General features: G+C 51.5%; 1 protein-coding gene across 1 annotated transcript; it reads right to left on the bottom strand.

Moving 5' to 3' along the window:
* Positions 1-181: 181 nt before the first annotated feature.
* On the bottom strand, positions 182-13,173 carry KRT79 (keratin 79). Its single transcript, XM_033221987.1, has 9 exons — positions 12,635-13,173; positions 10,225-10,445; positions 9,014-9,074; positions 8,805-8,900; positions 2,920-3,084; positions 2,606-2,731; positions 1,734-1,954; positions 1,060-1,094; positions 182-791 (listed from the first exon to the last, which is right to left on the bottom strand). Exons 1-9 carry the CDS (start codon positions 13,109-13,111, stop codon positions 607-609), a joined length of 1,587 nt encoding a protein of 528 aa, XP_033077878.1. The 5' UTR covers positions 13,112-13,173; the 3' UTR covers positions 182-606.
* Between the last annotated feature and the right edge of the window lie 1,158 nt (positions 13,174-14,331).

Here is a 14,331-nt window from a genome sequence, read left to right as displayed (position 1 = left end):
CCTCTTGTGAGCCATGTACAGCCCTGGAGTGGTGATGGTATCAAACTAATGTACCTAAGTAAGCATGGCGATTGGGACGTAGTGAGTGTGTGATTGTTGCTGTGTCAGGCATCAGGACATTAATCAACGGACACAATTTCAGTTCCCCAGGCAGGACAAACTGCAGCCACAGACAGCTAGCTGTAGTTGTACCATTTATTGAGACACAGATAGGGAAGGCAGGTGTGGGTAGATTCAGGGAGAGGGTGGGTCTGGTGGGGGACTGGGGAGGTTGAAGGGTCTTTGGGGACCACTCTCAATTTCTCTCTCTCCAAATGGCTTGGGAAATTCAGCCTCCTCTCAGTGGTCAAAAGTTCACCCCCAAGTCACCCAAGCACATCACTCAAGCTGGCAACTTTAACCTTCCCTCCCACCCTATTGCAGGACCAAGAAAAAAACCTGAGTAGATTTGAGTGCTTTCCAAGATGCAAATAGTCTGGTATGAAAACATCCTGGGTCTGAGGTCCCCTGGCTGTTCCCGCTCCTGAGAAGTGACTGGAAAGGGCAGCAGAGGTGGGGTGAGGAGGGCAGGGAGAGGATTGCAGGGGCCCTTGCAGGGCTCAGCAGCTAATACCTCCGGCTGGACGTCTTGACCGTGGTGGTCTTCCGCAGGATGGAAGTTCCCCCAGAGACTAGCCCTCCCTTGACGGTGCTGTAGCCCACATTTGTGCTGAATCCAGCCTTGGTGGCCCCCCCATTCCCACCCAGGGAGATGCCACCTCCGCACACAGTGGTGGAGTTGCCAGTCACAGCTGCAAAGCAAAGGGTCTGGATTAGTCAGGGTGGCTGTGCCAGGAGAGGGCTGGGGGATACCCAGAAATCAGTGGAGAATCAGAACAAAATCAGGCAGCAGAGCTATGGGAAATGGATATAGAAGCCCAGTACTAGGACCCTCTGAACCTGTCTCCAGGAGCTCGAATGGAGGAGAGCTTGCTTTAGGACAAGGACAGGTTGCATAAACTGAGCAGAGTTCTGGGGCCTGGCCAGGGGTGGAGCAGGAAGCGGGGAGTAAATACTCACAAATGCTGACTGCACTGGGACATTCTCCAGACATCCTAGGGGACACAGAAAGGCCGGGAGAGCAGTCAGTGGTCCCTGGTGCCCACAGGAAAACCCTCTCCTTCCCTCTGCCTTTACATTGGATCAACTCAGTGGATCCTGATGACAAGACCAGGAAACGTGAGAAGTATGTGTATAGGGCTGTGCCCAGGTCCAAAACCCGGTGCTGCAGAGAAGGCAGAGTCACCAGTAGGCTGTGCCAACTCCCATCCTCCCCTTTTCTTTCCTCTCTCCCCATGTGGGCTACGGACAGCATCCCTGCCCCAATGGCAACAAGCCCACGACCAGACAGAGCTGCCTAGTTTCTGCCCACTTTCTCTCTATTTCATGCCTTTCCTAAGGACAGAAATGGTGGATTTTTTTTTCCAAAGCTTCCACTGCTGGTGGAATCTGGTGATAGAAGAGGAAGTTCCATTCCTACTGGGCTTTCAGCCACAATAAGGATTAACAAGAGTTGTGCCAGCCAAGGAGAGGAGTGACGGAGGCAGTGGGCACAAACAGATTTTCCCCCGGCGTGAGTCAGGATCTTGCTCCCTGGCTCCTCCCTCTCCCTCTTGACCCCAGAGCAGACTCCTCCGGCTCTCCCCCAGGGCAGGCCTGAGCAGCTCTCTGGATCGGGCAGGAGGGGCCACCACCTGCTCTCCTCGCTCTCCAGCAGCTTGCGGTAGGTGGCAATCTCCACGTCCAGGGCCAGCTTGACATTCATCAGCTCCTGGTAGTCACGCAGCAGCCGCGCCAGGTCCTCCTTGGCCTGGTGCAGGGCCACATCCAGATCCCCAAGCTTCTTCTGAGCATCCTTGAGCGCCAGCTCCCCACGCTGCTCCGCTTCCTCAATGGCCGTCTGCAGCTGCTGACACTGCCCAGGGGGGAGAGGTGTTGGAAGCACCCTCCGGGGTCATCCCATTCATCTCTCTGCCTTCAAGCCATGAAGGCATCGTGATTCCCACATCCCGGCCCCCAAACAACTGGGAAAGAAAGAAGAGAGAAGTATTCGTCTGAAGAGATGCTATTACACAAGCAGGATCAAGTAAGGCCACTGGGAAAGTCCTCACTGAAGTCTAACGTCAACCCCTCCTACTGCAGATCAGTCCAATGCCTCAGAAGAGATGAAATAAATAACAGAGCCTGATTAGTAACCAAGTGCTTCATTCTAATCTATGGAAGAACCCACACTTTTCAGCCATCCTCAAGATAGAGTCAGCATCAGCATCTGTGACCTGGCCCCTTGAACCCTCTACCTCCTGTTCTGACCTCCTGGAGATGGGATGGATCAGTCTTCTTGGAGAAGATTGTCCCACCTGCTCTACCACTCATATACCGTGTGACGTTGGACAAGCCCCTTACCTCTCTGGGCCTCAGTTTCCCCCCTGTAAAAGGAGCCTATGATCAATGGCCTAGCATTCTATTGTATCCATCAAGAGAAGAGCAGGCCTAGCCCCTCGGGATGACAATGAGAAGGCCCTGCCAACACCAGGCCAGACCCTCCAGCCCCCAGATAGAGTCCCACCTGCTTCTTGGCTGCATCTACCTCCCCCTGCAGCCTCTGGATAGTGCGGGTGAGCTCAGCAATCTCGTTCTTGGTGTCCCGCAGGTTGTCCCCATGCTTCCCAGCCGTCACCTGCAGCTCCTCATACTGGGGACCAAAGAAGTGGCAGTGAGCTTTCAAATGGCCCCAGCCTACTCTCACAGCTGGAGGCCCCATGCAGGTTGAGTATATCTGGCCCCCCGGACTCCAAGAGTCCCAGAGACCGAAGACTCTTACGATGGGAGAAGATCTGATCAGACCCCAGGCTTCACACCTGAGCCAGCTATGCCTCTCACCTTGGTCTGGTACCAGGCCTCAGCCTCAGCCCGGCTCCTCTGGGCAATCAGCTCATATTGGGCCTTGACCTCGGCGATGATGCTGTCCAGGTCCAGGTTGCGGTTGTTATCCATGGACAGCACCACATTGGTGTCAGACACGTGGGTCTGCACTTGGCTCAGCTCCTGGAGAAACAGAGACAGCTGCCACCAGCATCCCTGCTGCAGGCCCCAGGAAGCATCAGGGGGTGAAAGACAGGTAGCATCAGGAGGCCTGTGCTCTTGTCCAGGCTCCAGCCTAGAGCAAAGTCACAACTGGAAAGACCTCAGTCTCCCCAGCTGTAAAATGAAGCTCCGATTTTTACAGACTTCATTTATTTTTGTGGGTTTGCAGGCTTCCAAAAGATTAGAGAGGGAAAAGAGAATGTGTACTCCCTGCACTACCACTGATGCCCGGCACTGTGCTAGCACATTCACTAATCCCTCTAGGCCTCAGAACACCCTGTGTGGCAGGTAGGCCCATGGCAGGCTCACAGACAGGCCCACGGCAGGCTCACAGAGTGCCTTTATGCAAATTGGGGAAAGACACCCCTTCAGGAGGAAGCAGCACGTCCAGCACCAGCCAAATCACCAGCTGCACCACCATCCACAGTGGCCCTGACCGTGGACATGTGAGGAAAGAGGTTTGGAGAGAAGTGATGCATCTAAGGCCACCAGGTCCAGGGTGGGACCCAGCCTCGGGCCAGTCAATTACACCACAAAGCCCAAGTGGTTTCCTCTAGAGCACACGGAAAGGTGTAGACTGTCATGATGTTCTTGGTTCCTCCTGTTTCTAGAACTATCGTCTTTCACACATAAGTAGGCTTCAGGATGCTGTGAATGGCAGGTTAGGTGATGGGGAGTCAAGGGTCTCTGTTCTGGCCTTGGGACCAGCTGATCACTGGTCCCACGTGGGGCTCTGCCTCCATCTCTCCCATGGTCCTTCCTGCTCTGGGCTGCCCGTAGAATGCCCTAAACAAATCACTCATTCACTCAGTACTCCTCAGAGGCTCCCTGATGGGTGGAGAACCTTCCCCCTAAAACCCAACACCTCCCATATTCTGGTCTTGTCTCCATCCTTTCTCAAACACTGGCCCTTCGTGGCAGCCCAGGGAATTATAATAAAATAATAATAACAACCCTCGGACGCTGAGCGTCACTGTGGTTCAGGCTCTGCATTAGGCACATGGCAGGTACTAACTCATTACATGCCCTTTTCCAGTAGCACAAAGAGATTAAGTAACTTGCCCCAGATCACAAGCCAGTAAGTGAGGAGCTCAGTTTCAAACCCCAGGAGTCTGACTTCAAAAGCTGAGGGGACATAGACTAAAATAGAGCTAGGCAGGAACAAAGAGAGACAAGGGGTAAAGAGAAATACCAAAGGCAAAACCAATATCCATACTGATGTGGATGCAGATTGTTAAATTAGATTGTATTTCAAAAAGTGGGATGAGGAGGTTAGAGACACAATCAATCCAGTCACTACAAAAACTTGTGGTTTTTGGAAAGATATGAGTTTTGGAGATAGACAAGCCTGAGATCAAGTCCCCAGCCTGACGTGCACCGGCTCTGTAGCTGACGTACCAGCTAAGACTTGCGATGCCTCAGTTCCTTCTTCTGTACCACGGCCTGATCATACTTTCTTCCTATGGTGCTTGTGGGGCTTAAGATCCATGTATGACCCATGGCATGTGCTGATTTAAGTGCATTCTTACTTGCCCAGACTTCTCTGAAGGCCATGGGAGGTGCCCATAAGGCCTATTTGTCACAGGTAAGATAGTGTTGTCACAGCTGCCTTGTCTCCTTCCCCACCAAGATGAACTGTCAGCATCATCTTGAAGCATCCTGTCCCTGCCCTCCCCAACTCAGAGTCTCTCTGCAGCCCCATGTCAGAGCATAGTCCCGAAGAAAATCAACCCGAAACTTTTAAGACAAGGAGGCAAAAACTCTCCACTGGACAGTATCAAGAGTGGATGAGGTGATGCAATGGTCTTGCTAGACCAAGGGGATAGAAAGGTCAGGCTTGGCCAGGTGCAGTGGCTCACACCTGTAATCCCAGTATTTTGGGAGGCCAAAGTGGGCCGATCACTTGAGCTCAGGAGTTCGAGACTAGCCTGGGAAAAATGGCGAACCCTGTTGCTACAAAAAATACAAAAATTAGCCAGGCATGGTGACGTGCGCCTGTAATCCCAGCTACTTGGGAGGCTGAGGTGGGAGGATCGCTTGAGCCCAGAAAGTCGAGACTATAGTGAGCTGTGATTGCGCCACTGCCCTCCAGCTAGAGTGACAGAATGAGACCCTGCCTCAAAAAAAAAAAAGAAAAGAAAAGAAAAAGTCAGGCTTTCCAATGAAAGGGAGCTCATGAAATCAGAGCAGAAAGAGCTCTGTGAATCGCTAAGGTGTGTGTCTCCTTAGACACCAGGGACTCTAAGGGGGAAAGATAGTGGAGACATCTAGGCAAGGGTAAAGGGAGCCAGCGGGCAGAAGTGGCACAACCAGAAGAGGAACTGGGTTCCGCAGACACCCCAGGCCAGAGAGAGGCCACCATGGAGGCTGCCTTCCTGCCCTGTGAGACACCCAGTGATAAGTGGTTCACTGCCCAGATTGCTGTGGGATCTGGCTTGGTCAAAATCAGACCATGGCATTGGTTACTGAGAGCCATGCTGGTTCCGTGACTGATTGAGCCCATGAGACAACAAGGGAATGACAGTGCTGGCCTTTGTTCTCACTCCACTGAGGCACTGCTAGGCCGTGAGGACCTCTGACAGGAAAGGGCCCAGGCTTGGTCTCTACCTCTCCTTCCCTTGTCTCCTCCTCACCTAACTGTGCCCACACACTCGATGTGGGCACTCACCACTCACTGGTACCCAAGCACCATGCTCCTTCACGTCTCTGTGACACTGCACAGGCTGGGCCCCAGGCTGCGAAGTCCTTCCTGCTCCTTCTCTAGAAGTCTAGCCCCTCCATCAAGATCCAACTTGGATGTCATCTCCCTCGAAGGCTTCTGCAGCCCTTCCAGGAAGGGTCAGCCACGGCGTCCCCATGTGCCTTTGCACCTGTGCCTGTCCCCCACAGCTCTCATCACCTGATAACCTGGCCCCACAAGAGCTGAGACTTTGTCTTTGTTGCTATGTGGAAGGTGTTCCGTAAATGTTTGTTAAATAGACAAGGCATAACAATGGAAAGGAATGCTGAGTGTGCCAGCTATGTGCCTTAGACCAGAGAAAAGCCAATTCCTAAACAATCAGAGAAGAAGGGGAGAGAGAATGGAACCTAAGGGACCACAAGGAGGCCCCAGACCATGAATGACCATCAGTGACCCCGGCAAAGTAGAAACTGGGGAAGCACCTAAAAACTCAGCATGGCGGCCCAGAACACTTCCCAGCAAGTTCCATCCAGACAGGCCGTGCAGAGATGCTGGAAGGCAAGCAGTCCAGCCAAGGATAAGCCTGGGAAACACCAAAGTCAGAGGTCAGATGCTGCTAGATGAACTCTAGGCAGAAATAACACGGAGGTCCCTTTGGGCTGATCCCTACAGAAGATCCAGGAAAGGCCAATCCCTCAGCTGCTTTGTCATTTGCCACTTTTCCATCAAGAACAAACCGGTCATCAAAGTGGAAAGCACAAGAAAAATACTTGAGAGGAAATGGGGACCCAAGACAGGGAAGGTGAGAGGCCTTGGCCTTGTTGGAGATCACAGGGATCCAGGCTGGAAAAGCACACACTCAGAGGCTCCAGGAACTGCCAAGGGGAGGAATGCCCTGGTCATCCTTGAGAGATATGGAGAGGAGGATACCCCAAAACCCCACACACAGTAAATGGCCTGATTTTCAAACAGGAGAGATTTGGAATTCTTCAAATAAGGCTGACATCAACCTCCTCCAGACCCATAGAATGAATTCCTAAATGTGTGTGGGAGGCATGAAGCCATCATGGGTTCCCTAAGGAAAAGTGGAACCAAGTGGATTTAATTTTCCTTCATGATTATATTAAACTGCTAAAGGTCAGCCATGGACAATGTTTGACCAAGCCTTTCATAGCATTCTTGAAAGAAGACAGAAAAATGTGGTCCAGGTAAGAGTACTGTTAAGGGGATTTTAAAGTAGCTGAGGCTATTTAAACACAAATTATTGATTAACAGACATGGAACAGTCTGTTAACAGTCCCATGGAAAATCACCACTGAAGACCCACAGGACTTTGTTTTGGGCCCTGATTGCCTTAACATGTGTATCAATGATTTACACGAGATGCTGTCAAATACCTACACTGAAAGTTTATCCCATCTGCAGATAACACAAAGCTATGCATCACTAATACATTGGATAAAAGAATCAAGTTACTCAGAGCCCACGGAGCTCAAATGTTGGAATGACACCACAATGGCATTTCATAGGAAAGAAAGGGAATGGTTAACTATGCCACTCAGTTTCAAAATTCAGCTACCCAAATACAGGAAGTTAGAGGAGAGTAGACGCGTGTCTCATTTGAAAGGATTTATGTGAAAAAGTCCAGGAGGGGTTCTAAGAAGCCAACATTGTGAAATGACTTCTAAAACAACACATAAACTAGTGCACTATTAGGCTGCATCAATAGAAGTTTGTATCTGGAACCTCCCTCCCCATCCCTCTATCTTCTGAATACTTTACTAAGAGCCCTGTTTCCTGAACTTCCTCACATGCCACAGATTTTTATCCTCTCATCATCGTGACTTCTAAAGGGCTGTCATGTGAAAGGCATAAGTCACATGGAAGACAACTGGATATGTGCAGCCCAGAGGACAAAGTCAAGGGCAGAAGTCATGAGAAGGAGATCTAAGTCCATGCTCCAATAAAGTTGTTCAACAATGGCAATGCCTGCCCTAAAAAGTAGTGAGCTCCCTACCACGGGAAGTATTTGAGTAGAGGTTACATATGATAGGGATATGTCAGGGATATCATAGAAAGTGTTCTTGCACTGGATGAAAGGTTGGTGTTGAGGTCCTGCGGACCCTAAGAGTCTATGATTCTGTGGTCAATTCATGTTAAGTTCAACCCTCTCACACTAGTCTCCAAAGCCCCCTTGTCTCCTGGAACCCTTCCTGGATTCTTTAGTCTACCCACTACTCACCTTCTACTCCAATCTGGAATCCCAGTCCTCCTGTCTGCCCATTCCTGCTCCCTCATCCCTTGCTCCATTACAAACTGGGCAGGAGAGGGCAATATAACAGTGACAGGAGTCAGATTTTGGAGTTCAAGAGCCAGATTCAAATTCTAGCATGCTTCTTCCTAGCTATGTGACCACAAGCAAGTAATTGTGAGCCCCAGGGTCCTTGACTATAAAATGGAGACAATAATAGTACCTGCATTATCAGGTTATTGAGAAGATTGTGTTAAAAGCTTGCCCCAGTGCCTGGCTCATCAAAAGCACTTAATACGTGGAAGCTAATGTTAATTAAAGTGTTAAGGTTTTAGGCTGTGTGCGGTGGCTCACGCCTGTAATCCCAGCACTTTGGGAGGCCGAGGTGGGTGGATCACCTGAGGTCAGGAGTTCAAGACCAGCCTGGCCAACATGGCGAAACTCCATCTCTACTAAAAATACAAAATTTAGCCAGTTGTGGTGGCAGGCACCTGTAGTCCCAGCTACTCCAGAGGCTGAAGCAGGAGAATCGCTTGAACCTGGGGGCAGAGGCTGCAGTGAGCCAAGACTGTGCCACTACACTTCAGCTTGGGCAACAGAACAAAACTCCACCTCCAAAAAAAAAAAAGTGTCAAGGTTTCATCTTCCACCAATGAGGCTGCACTGGTGAATTCAAGTCAGAACTCCATTGAAAACCCCCAGTGCTGTTTATAATGTATGCAAACTCTCCCAGACCGTTGGCCACCTCACCATTTCATAGAGTTGCTGCAGGAAGTCAATCTCCTGGGTCAAGGTGCCCACTTTGCCATGCAAATCCATCCGGCCCATGTACGCTGCATCCACATCCTGGGGATGAGAGAGCAAGACACAGCCTCAGCCCCCAGGGATGTCACCTCCTCCCAAATCAGCCCAGTACCCTGGCAGCCAAAGGACCACATCCCCCACCCCACTCGGCTCACCTTCTTGAGCACCACAAACTCGTTCTCCGCAGCAGTGCGCTTGTTGATTTCATCCTCGTACCTGTTACACATGGGAGACTCAGGCCAGGCTCAGCCTGGCTCTGCCTTTCAGACATGGGACCTACTCAGCTTTACAGAAGCCCTGATGGGTTGCTCACTGGTCAAGAACACCTCTGGGGAGCAGTTCTTTAATGTAGCCAACCAGTGAAGAAATGTGGGGTCTACCTTGATTCAAACATTCCCTCTCCCCACCCCATTTTAGGGAAAGAGGCACAGAACTTGTGCAATAGTATGGCAATCAAGAGCTGCCATCTCTTTGGATCCAAGCCCTTAGGAGGCTTTAGAGGGACAAGTGAAGATGTGTCAACAGTGGCTGACCTTTACCGTCACTTTCTACAACACGGTGTCATTGGCTGACCTTTAACGTCACTTTCAACAACACGGTGTCATTCAAACCAGCTAACTCCTCCCCAACCACTTTCGATGAGATTTTAAGGTTTAGAAATTGCCATGGTCGATTTATGCAAAAAGTCATTTTTAAATGTGCCTTAAAGTTATAAATATACATATCAACCAATTATAATATATAAACCTTAATTGGAGCTTGAGTCAAACAAGCCATATTTTTTAAAGTTATGACATGTATGGAACCACTGGAAATTCAAAACTGGCTGGATATTTAATTATATTGAGGAATTATTGTTTTAAAATGTATTAGGTGTGATTACGGCACTGTATGTTTTATTGAGTCATGTAGAAGAACTACATTCCTATATGCAGATACCTGAATATAACTTGTAAAATATTAATGAATGAAATGACAAGATGTCTGGGATTTGCTTCAAGACCACAAGGGAGTCAGAACACGTAGAAAAAGGCAAAGTTAAAAAAACAAAAAAGACTACACAGGAAGAAGGGAAGTGGGGAGGTGTAAAAAATTGGCTCTGAGCCGATAATGATTAAAGCTGGGTGACAGGAACATGGAGTTCACTATACTCTTCTCCCTACTTTAAAGACTTTTTAAAATTACAAACAAACCTGCCAATTCTCCAGATGGCAGCAGGTGCTGGACCTGAGTGCCTGAGGGATCCAGCTCTGTCTGTGTGTCCCCCAGGTGGGCCTGGGAGCCTGGGAATGGGGTGGCCCTCTCAGCAGGTTTCCCACTGCCCCTCCTCATTCCCACATGGCCCCTCCTGGCCTGCTCTCCTCACTTGTTCTTGAAGTCCTCCACAAGGTCCTGCACATTCCTGAGCTCTGAGTCCAGCCTCCCCCGCTCGCTCTGAAGTCTGTCCAGCGTGCTCCGCATGCTGCCCAAGTAGGCCTCAAAGAGGGGCTCCAAGTTGTTTCTGGTGATACCCAAGTTCTGGCCCTGCTCCTGCAGCAGTGCCCACTTGGTCTCCAGCACCTTATTCTGCTGCTCCAGGAACCGCACCTGAGCCAGAGCAGAAAGGGTGGGCTGACGTCATCCTCCGGCCACCAGAGGGGCCAAGGATGGGGTCCATTGCCACCTCCCCTCCTAGGCCAGGGCATCATAGGGACACTGCAGCCGCACCTACACCTTGCTGTGGGGAGGCGGTCCTTAGGGGAACAGATTGCTGGAAATGAACGTCCAATCCGATGGAAAGACCTCTAATAAGTTAATAAGCACAAAAGCCCAGCTCAATAGCAGTACCAATTTACTAGTTGGTAACCTTGGTTGAATCATTTCTCTCTGAGTCTCCCTCTCTCACTTGTCCTGAGTAAACTGGACTAGATCTATGTTTCTGACCCCTAATTCTGCATTAAAATCAACTGTTTAAAATATAAATCAACTGTTTAAAATCACACACTTTGGGAGCCTGAAGCTGGAGGAGTGCTTGAGTTCAGGAGTTCAAGACCTGCCTGGGCAACATAGCAAGACTGTCTCTACTAAAAATCAAGTCTACTAAAAATCTCTACTAAAAATTAGCCAGGTGTAGTGGCATGCGCCAGTAGTCCCAGCTATTCAGGAGGCTGAGGAAGGAGGATCACTTGAGCCCAAGAGATGGAGGCTACAGTGAGCTTTGATTATACCACTGCACTCCAGTCTGGGAAACAGAGCAAGACCCTGTCTCAAAAAAAAATTTTTTTAAATAAAAAAATAAGAAAATTGGTGAACTGGGTGAAAGAGTATATAGGAGTATGTTGTACTATTCTTCCAACTTTTCTGTAAATTCCACATTTTTTCCCAAAAAAAAACTTTTTAAAAAAATACCGATGTATGGGCCCTTCCTCTATAGACTCAGAAGGAAGCTTATGGTGTGGGTTTAACAGGACCCCTACGAGTTTTTGACCCAGCTGGGGTTCCAAGACAATCTCTTAGACCTCCAGCTCCCAGGCTGTGATTCTGCAAGCCTGAGAAGGGTTTTGGCTTACTTGGCCTCTGGGACAGTCCCACAGGAAAACCAAAAGTCACTAGGGGAGAGGGTGAGGAGGCAGGCAAGACGGCTTGCTTCACATTCTGTCATCCAGTCTCTCCAGGTCCTACCTCCACAGCACCTGGGCCTCAGTCACATGGCCCGGGAGCAACACGCAGCAGGTGTGCCAATCGTGAGCAGTAACACCTCTTAGTGCCAAGAACCACGGAGTCCAGGGGCCTGGGTTCCAGTCCTGCCTCTGCCTCCAACTCCTTGTATCATCGTAGGCAAATCACTTGAGCTCTCTAGACCTCAATTTTCTCATCTCAAAAATGGGCACAATATCACCATTTCTGACTATTCATAGAAGCACTGTAGGTACCACAGGAGAAAAGAGATGTGCATGTTCTTTGGAAAAACACAAATCACTGAACCAAGGGACATTTGTCTACCAGACCTTCCCCATCATGACCCGTGGCCTTGGCTCAGGATCGAGGAGGACAATGCCAGCAAAACAGACCAGGAAACCCCAGCACAAGTGCTGCCCCCATCCATGTGGAGCAAGGGCAGGGTTCAGGACACGCCTATGGGCAACAGGTCAAACTCCACACCCCCAGAGCTTGGTGACCTGACGACCACCCTCCTCATTGTCCACCCCAACCTGAGCCTCTTCGCTCAAACAGAGAGGAAAAAAAGGAGAAGCAAAGGGGAGCCTTCCTCTATGACCCCACCCACACACAACTGTGTTCTGATCACATCTTGCCCTTAAGCCTCCTCCAAGCCTGAAAGAATGGAACAAACAGGGCTCCATGCCCTTAGCCTTAAACAACTCTTTCGACTCCTGAGCCATTGTTTCCCCAGCTGTAAAATGACAAAAGGCAATGCGGACCACCCCGCTAAGAGGAGCAATGAGGACCGTCCATTTTTTGATGATGAGGTAAGGCTACTGTGTAATCAATCGTATTAATCATGGTGGTAGAACAGGCTTCAACACAGGCAAGGTGGGCTTGGCAAACAGGACTCATGAGTAGACTGGAGACTCCCCCGCACAGGCACAGCAAAGACCTGAAGGTTGCCTCCAACCACCCATGTCTCGGCATCCCAGGCTCAGACAGGGAGAGCTCCAGAGCTCTGTCAACCACCACCCTAGTACAAGTGGGCTACAGCAGCCCTGGCCCAGCCCACCCTCTCTTAGAGGTCCCGCTTCTTCCCCAAGAGCTCCCTTCCTCCTTCCTGCTTGGCTCACCTTGTCGATGAAGGAGGCGAACTTGTTGTTGAGGGTCTTGATCTGCTCCCGCTCCTGAGTGCGCACTCGCTGGATCTCGGGGTCGATCTCCACATGGAGGGGAGTCAGCAGGCTCTGGTTGACGGTGACCTCCTGGATCCCCCCAGGAGGACAGGCGGGCCCGAACGTCTGCCTGCCAGCCCCCTGTCCTGTAAATGCCCCGCTGCCAAAGCCAAAGCTCCCCAGAGCCCGCCCCAAGGAGGCCCCTCTGGCCACACTGACAGAGATACTCTTGTGGCCCCCCAAGTTATAGAGGCTTCGGCTGCCAAAGCCACCTGTGCTGGGGCCACAGCGGGTCCCGCCACCACTGCCACTGTTCCGGGACACCGTCACTGAGCTGAAGCTGGTGCGGGCCTGGGACCCACCCCCTCCACTGGCAGAGTTGGAGCTGAAGCCCCCTTTGGTGGAATATGTTTGCCGAGAGACAGAGGACCTCATAGCTGCAGAGAGGCCAGAGGGCAGGACGAGAGGGCAGGAAGGGAGTGCCGTGAGCTGCTGGGCCACCGTGGGCTTTTTATCTTTTCCCGGCTGGGCTGGCTCCCCAGCTCCACAGACACTCCTGCCCCATCACCCCAGGGGGAGAGGGAGGGGTCCTGTGGGCCGCGGGGAATTCCCTCTCCCCCAGCAGGAGGGAGGGGCCCCTGGTTATCACCTGTGCTCCAGAGCTGGGGCTGAGCTGAGACTGTCTGGGGCAGGATGCCACCTTCTCCCCCTGCCCCCAGGCTCTCCTCGGTTGGCACAGGATGATACGGGCTCCCATGGCCACCCCCACCACCCAGTGGCTGCCTTGCTGTCCTCCTACCCAGCCCCAGTGGCCGCTGTCAATAGAGCTCTGTTCTATGGGGTTTGTCCCAGGCCCCTGTTGTAAGCCAAGGCTGCAGGGCCTGGGGCTGTGCAGGTGGTAGGAGAAGGAGCATTGAGCAACGGGCTGCCAGAGGGAGCATCCAGGCCTGCTCCCTTCCCACCCCCAGCCCACGGCCCACCGTTCCTCACAGGTCCAGGGTGGGTGACACAGGTGACAGCGTGAGAGTGGGGCTAGCCTGTGCCTCTACCATAGAATGGCAGAGCCTTCTGGGAAGTGAGCCTGTGCAGGCAAAGTGAATTCAAAGACAGAAAGAGGGTCCCTGCCCAACCATGGGGGCAAGGCACTTGATCAGGAGGTAGAGAAGGCCTGGGGTCCTCAGACAGGGCCCAGAAGCCTGGGAGCAAAGGACACTCTTATGGAGGCTGAAGAGACAGCAGGGGATTTAACCAATACCTGAGATCCCTGACCCTCTGCACCACAGCAGAGTCCCCACAGAAAGGTTCAGCCACTTTGGAGGGAGCTGGAGGTGGGCTGAGGACACAGACCACCCTGGGTGGAGACAGGCACAGCTCCAAAAGGCAGGTGTTCCGAAAAAGCCCCAGGAGGCCCATGCAAAAACCCTGTCACTCCCATCTTCCCCTGCCCCCCCATGCAGGAGACCATGTGTCTGATTCAGAGGGGCCAGGGGAGCTCCTTAAATCACCTCATATGGTCGCCCCCAACTTCCTATCACCTCAGTCTGCTGGGACCAAACAAAGCCCCAAGCAAAGATAGAGACGTCAACTGTCAGGGCCAAGGGGTGATTGAGGAGGTGACTTTAGACACTGGCCCTCCTCACCCCCTTCATCTCTCA

The sequence above is a fragment of the Trachypithecus francoisi genome, unplaced genomic scaffold, assembly GCF_009764315.1.
Source record: "Trachypithecus francoisi isolate TF-2019V2 unplaced genomic scaffold, Tfra_2.0 Lachesis_group11, whole genome shotgun sequence".
Classification (NCBI taxonomy): Eukaryota; Metazoa; Chordata; class Mammalia; order Primates; family Cercopithecidae; genus Trachypithecus; species Trachypithecus francoisi.
The sequence above is the reverse complement of the archived record's forward strand: the minus strand, read 5'-3'. Positions and strand labels throughout refer to the sequence as shown.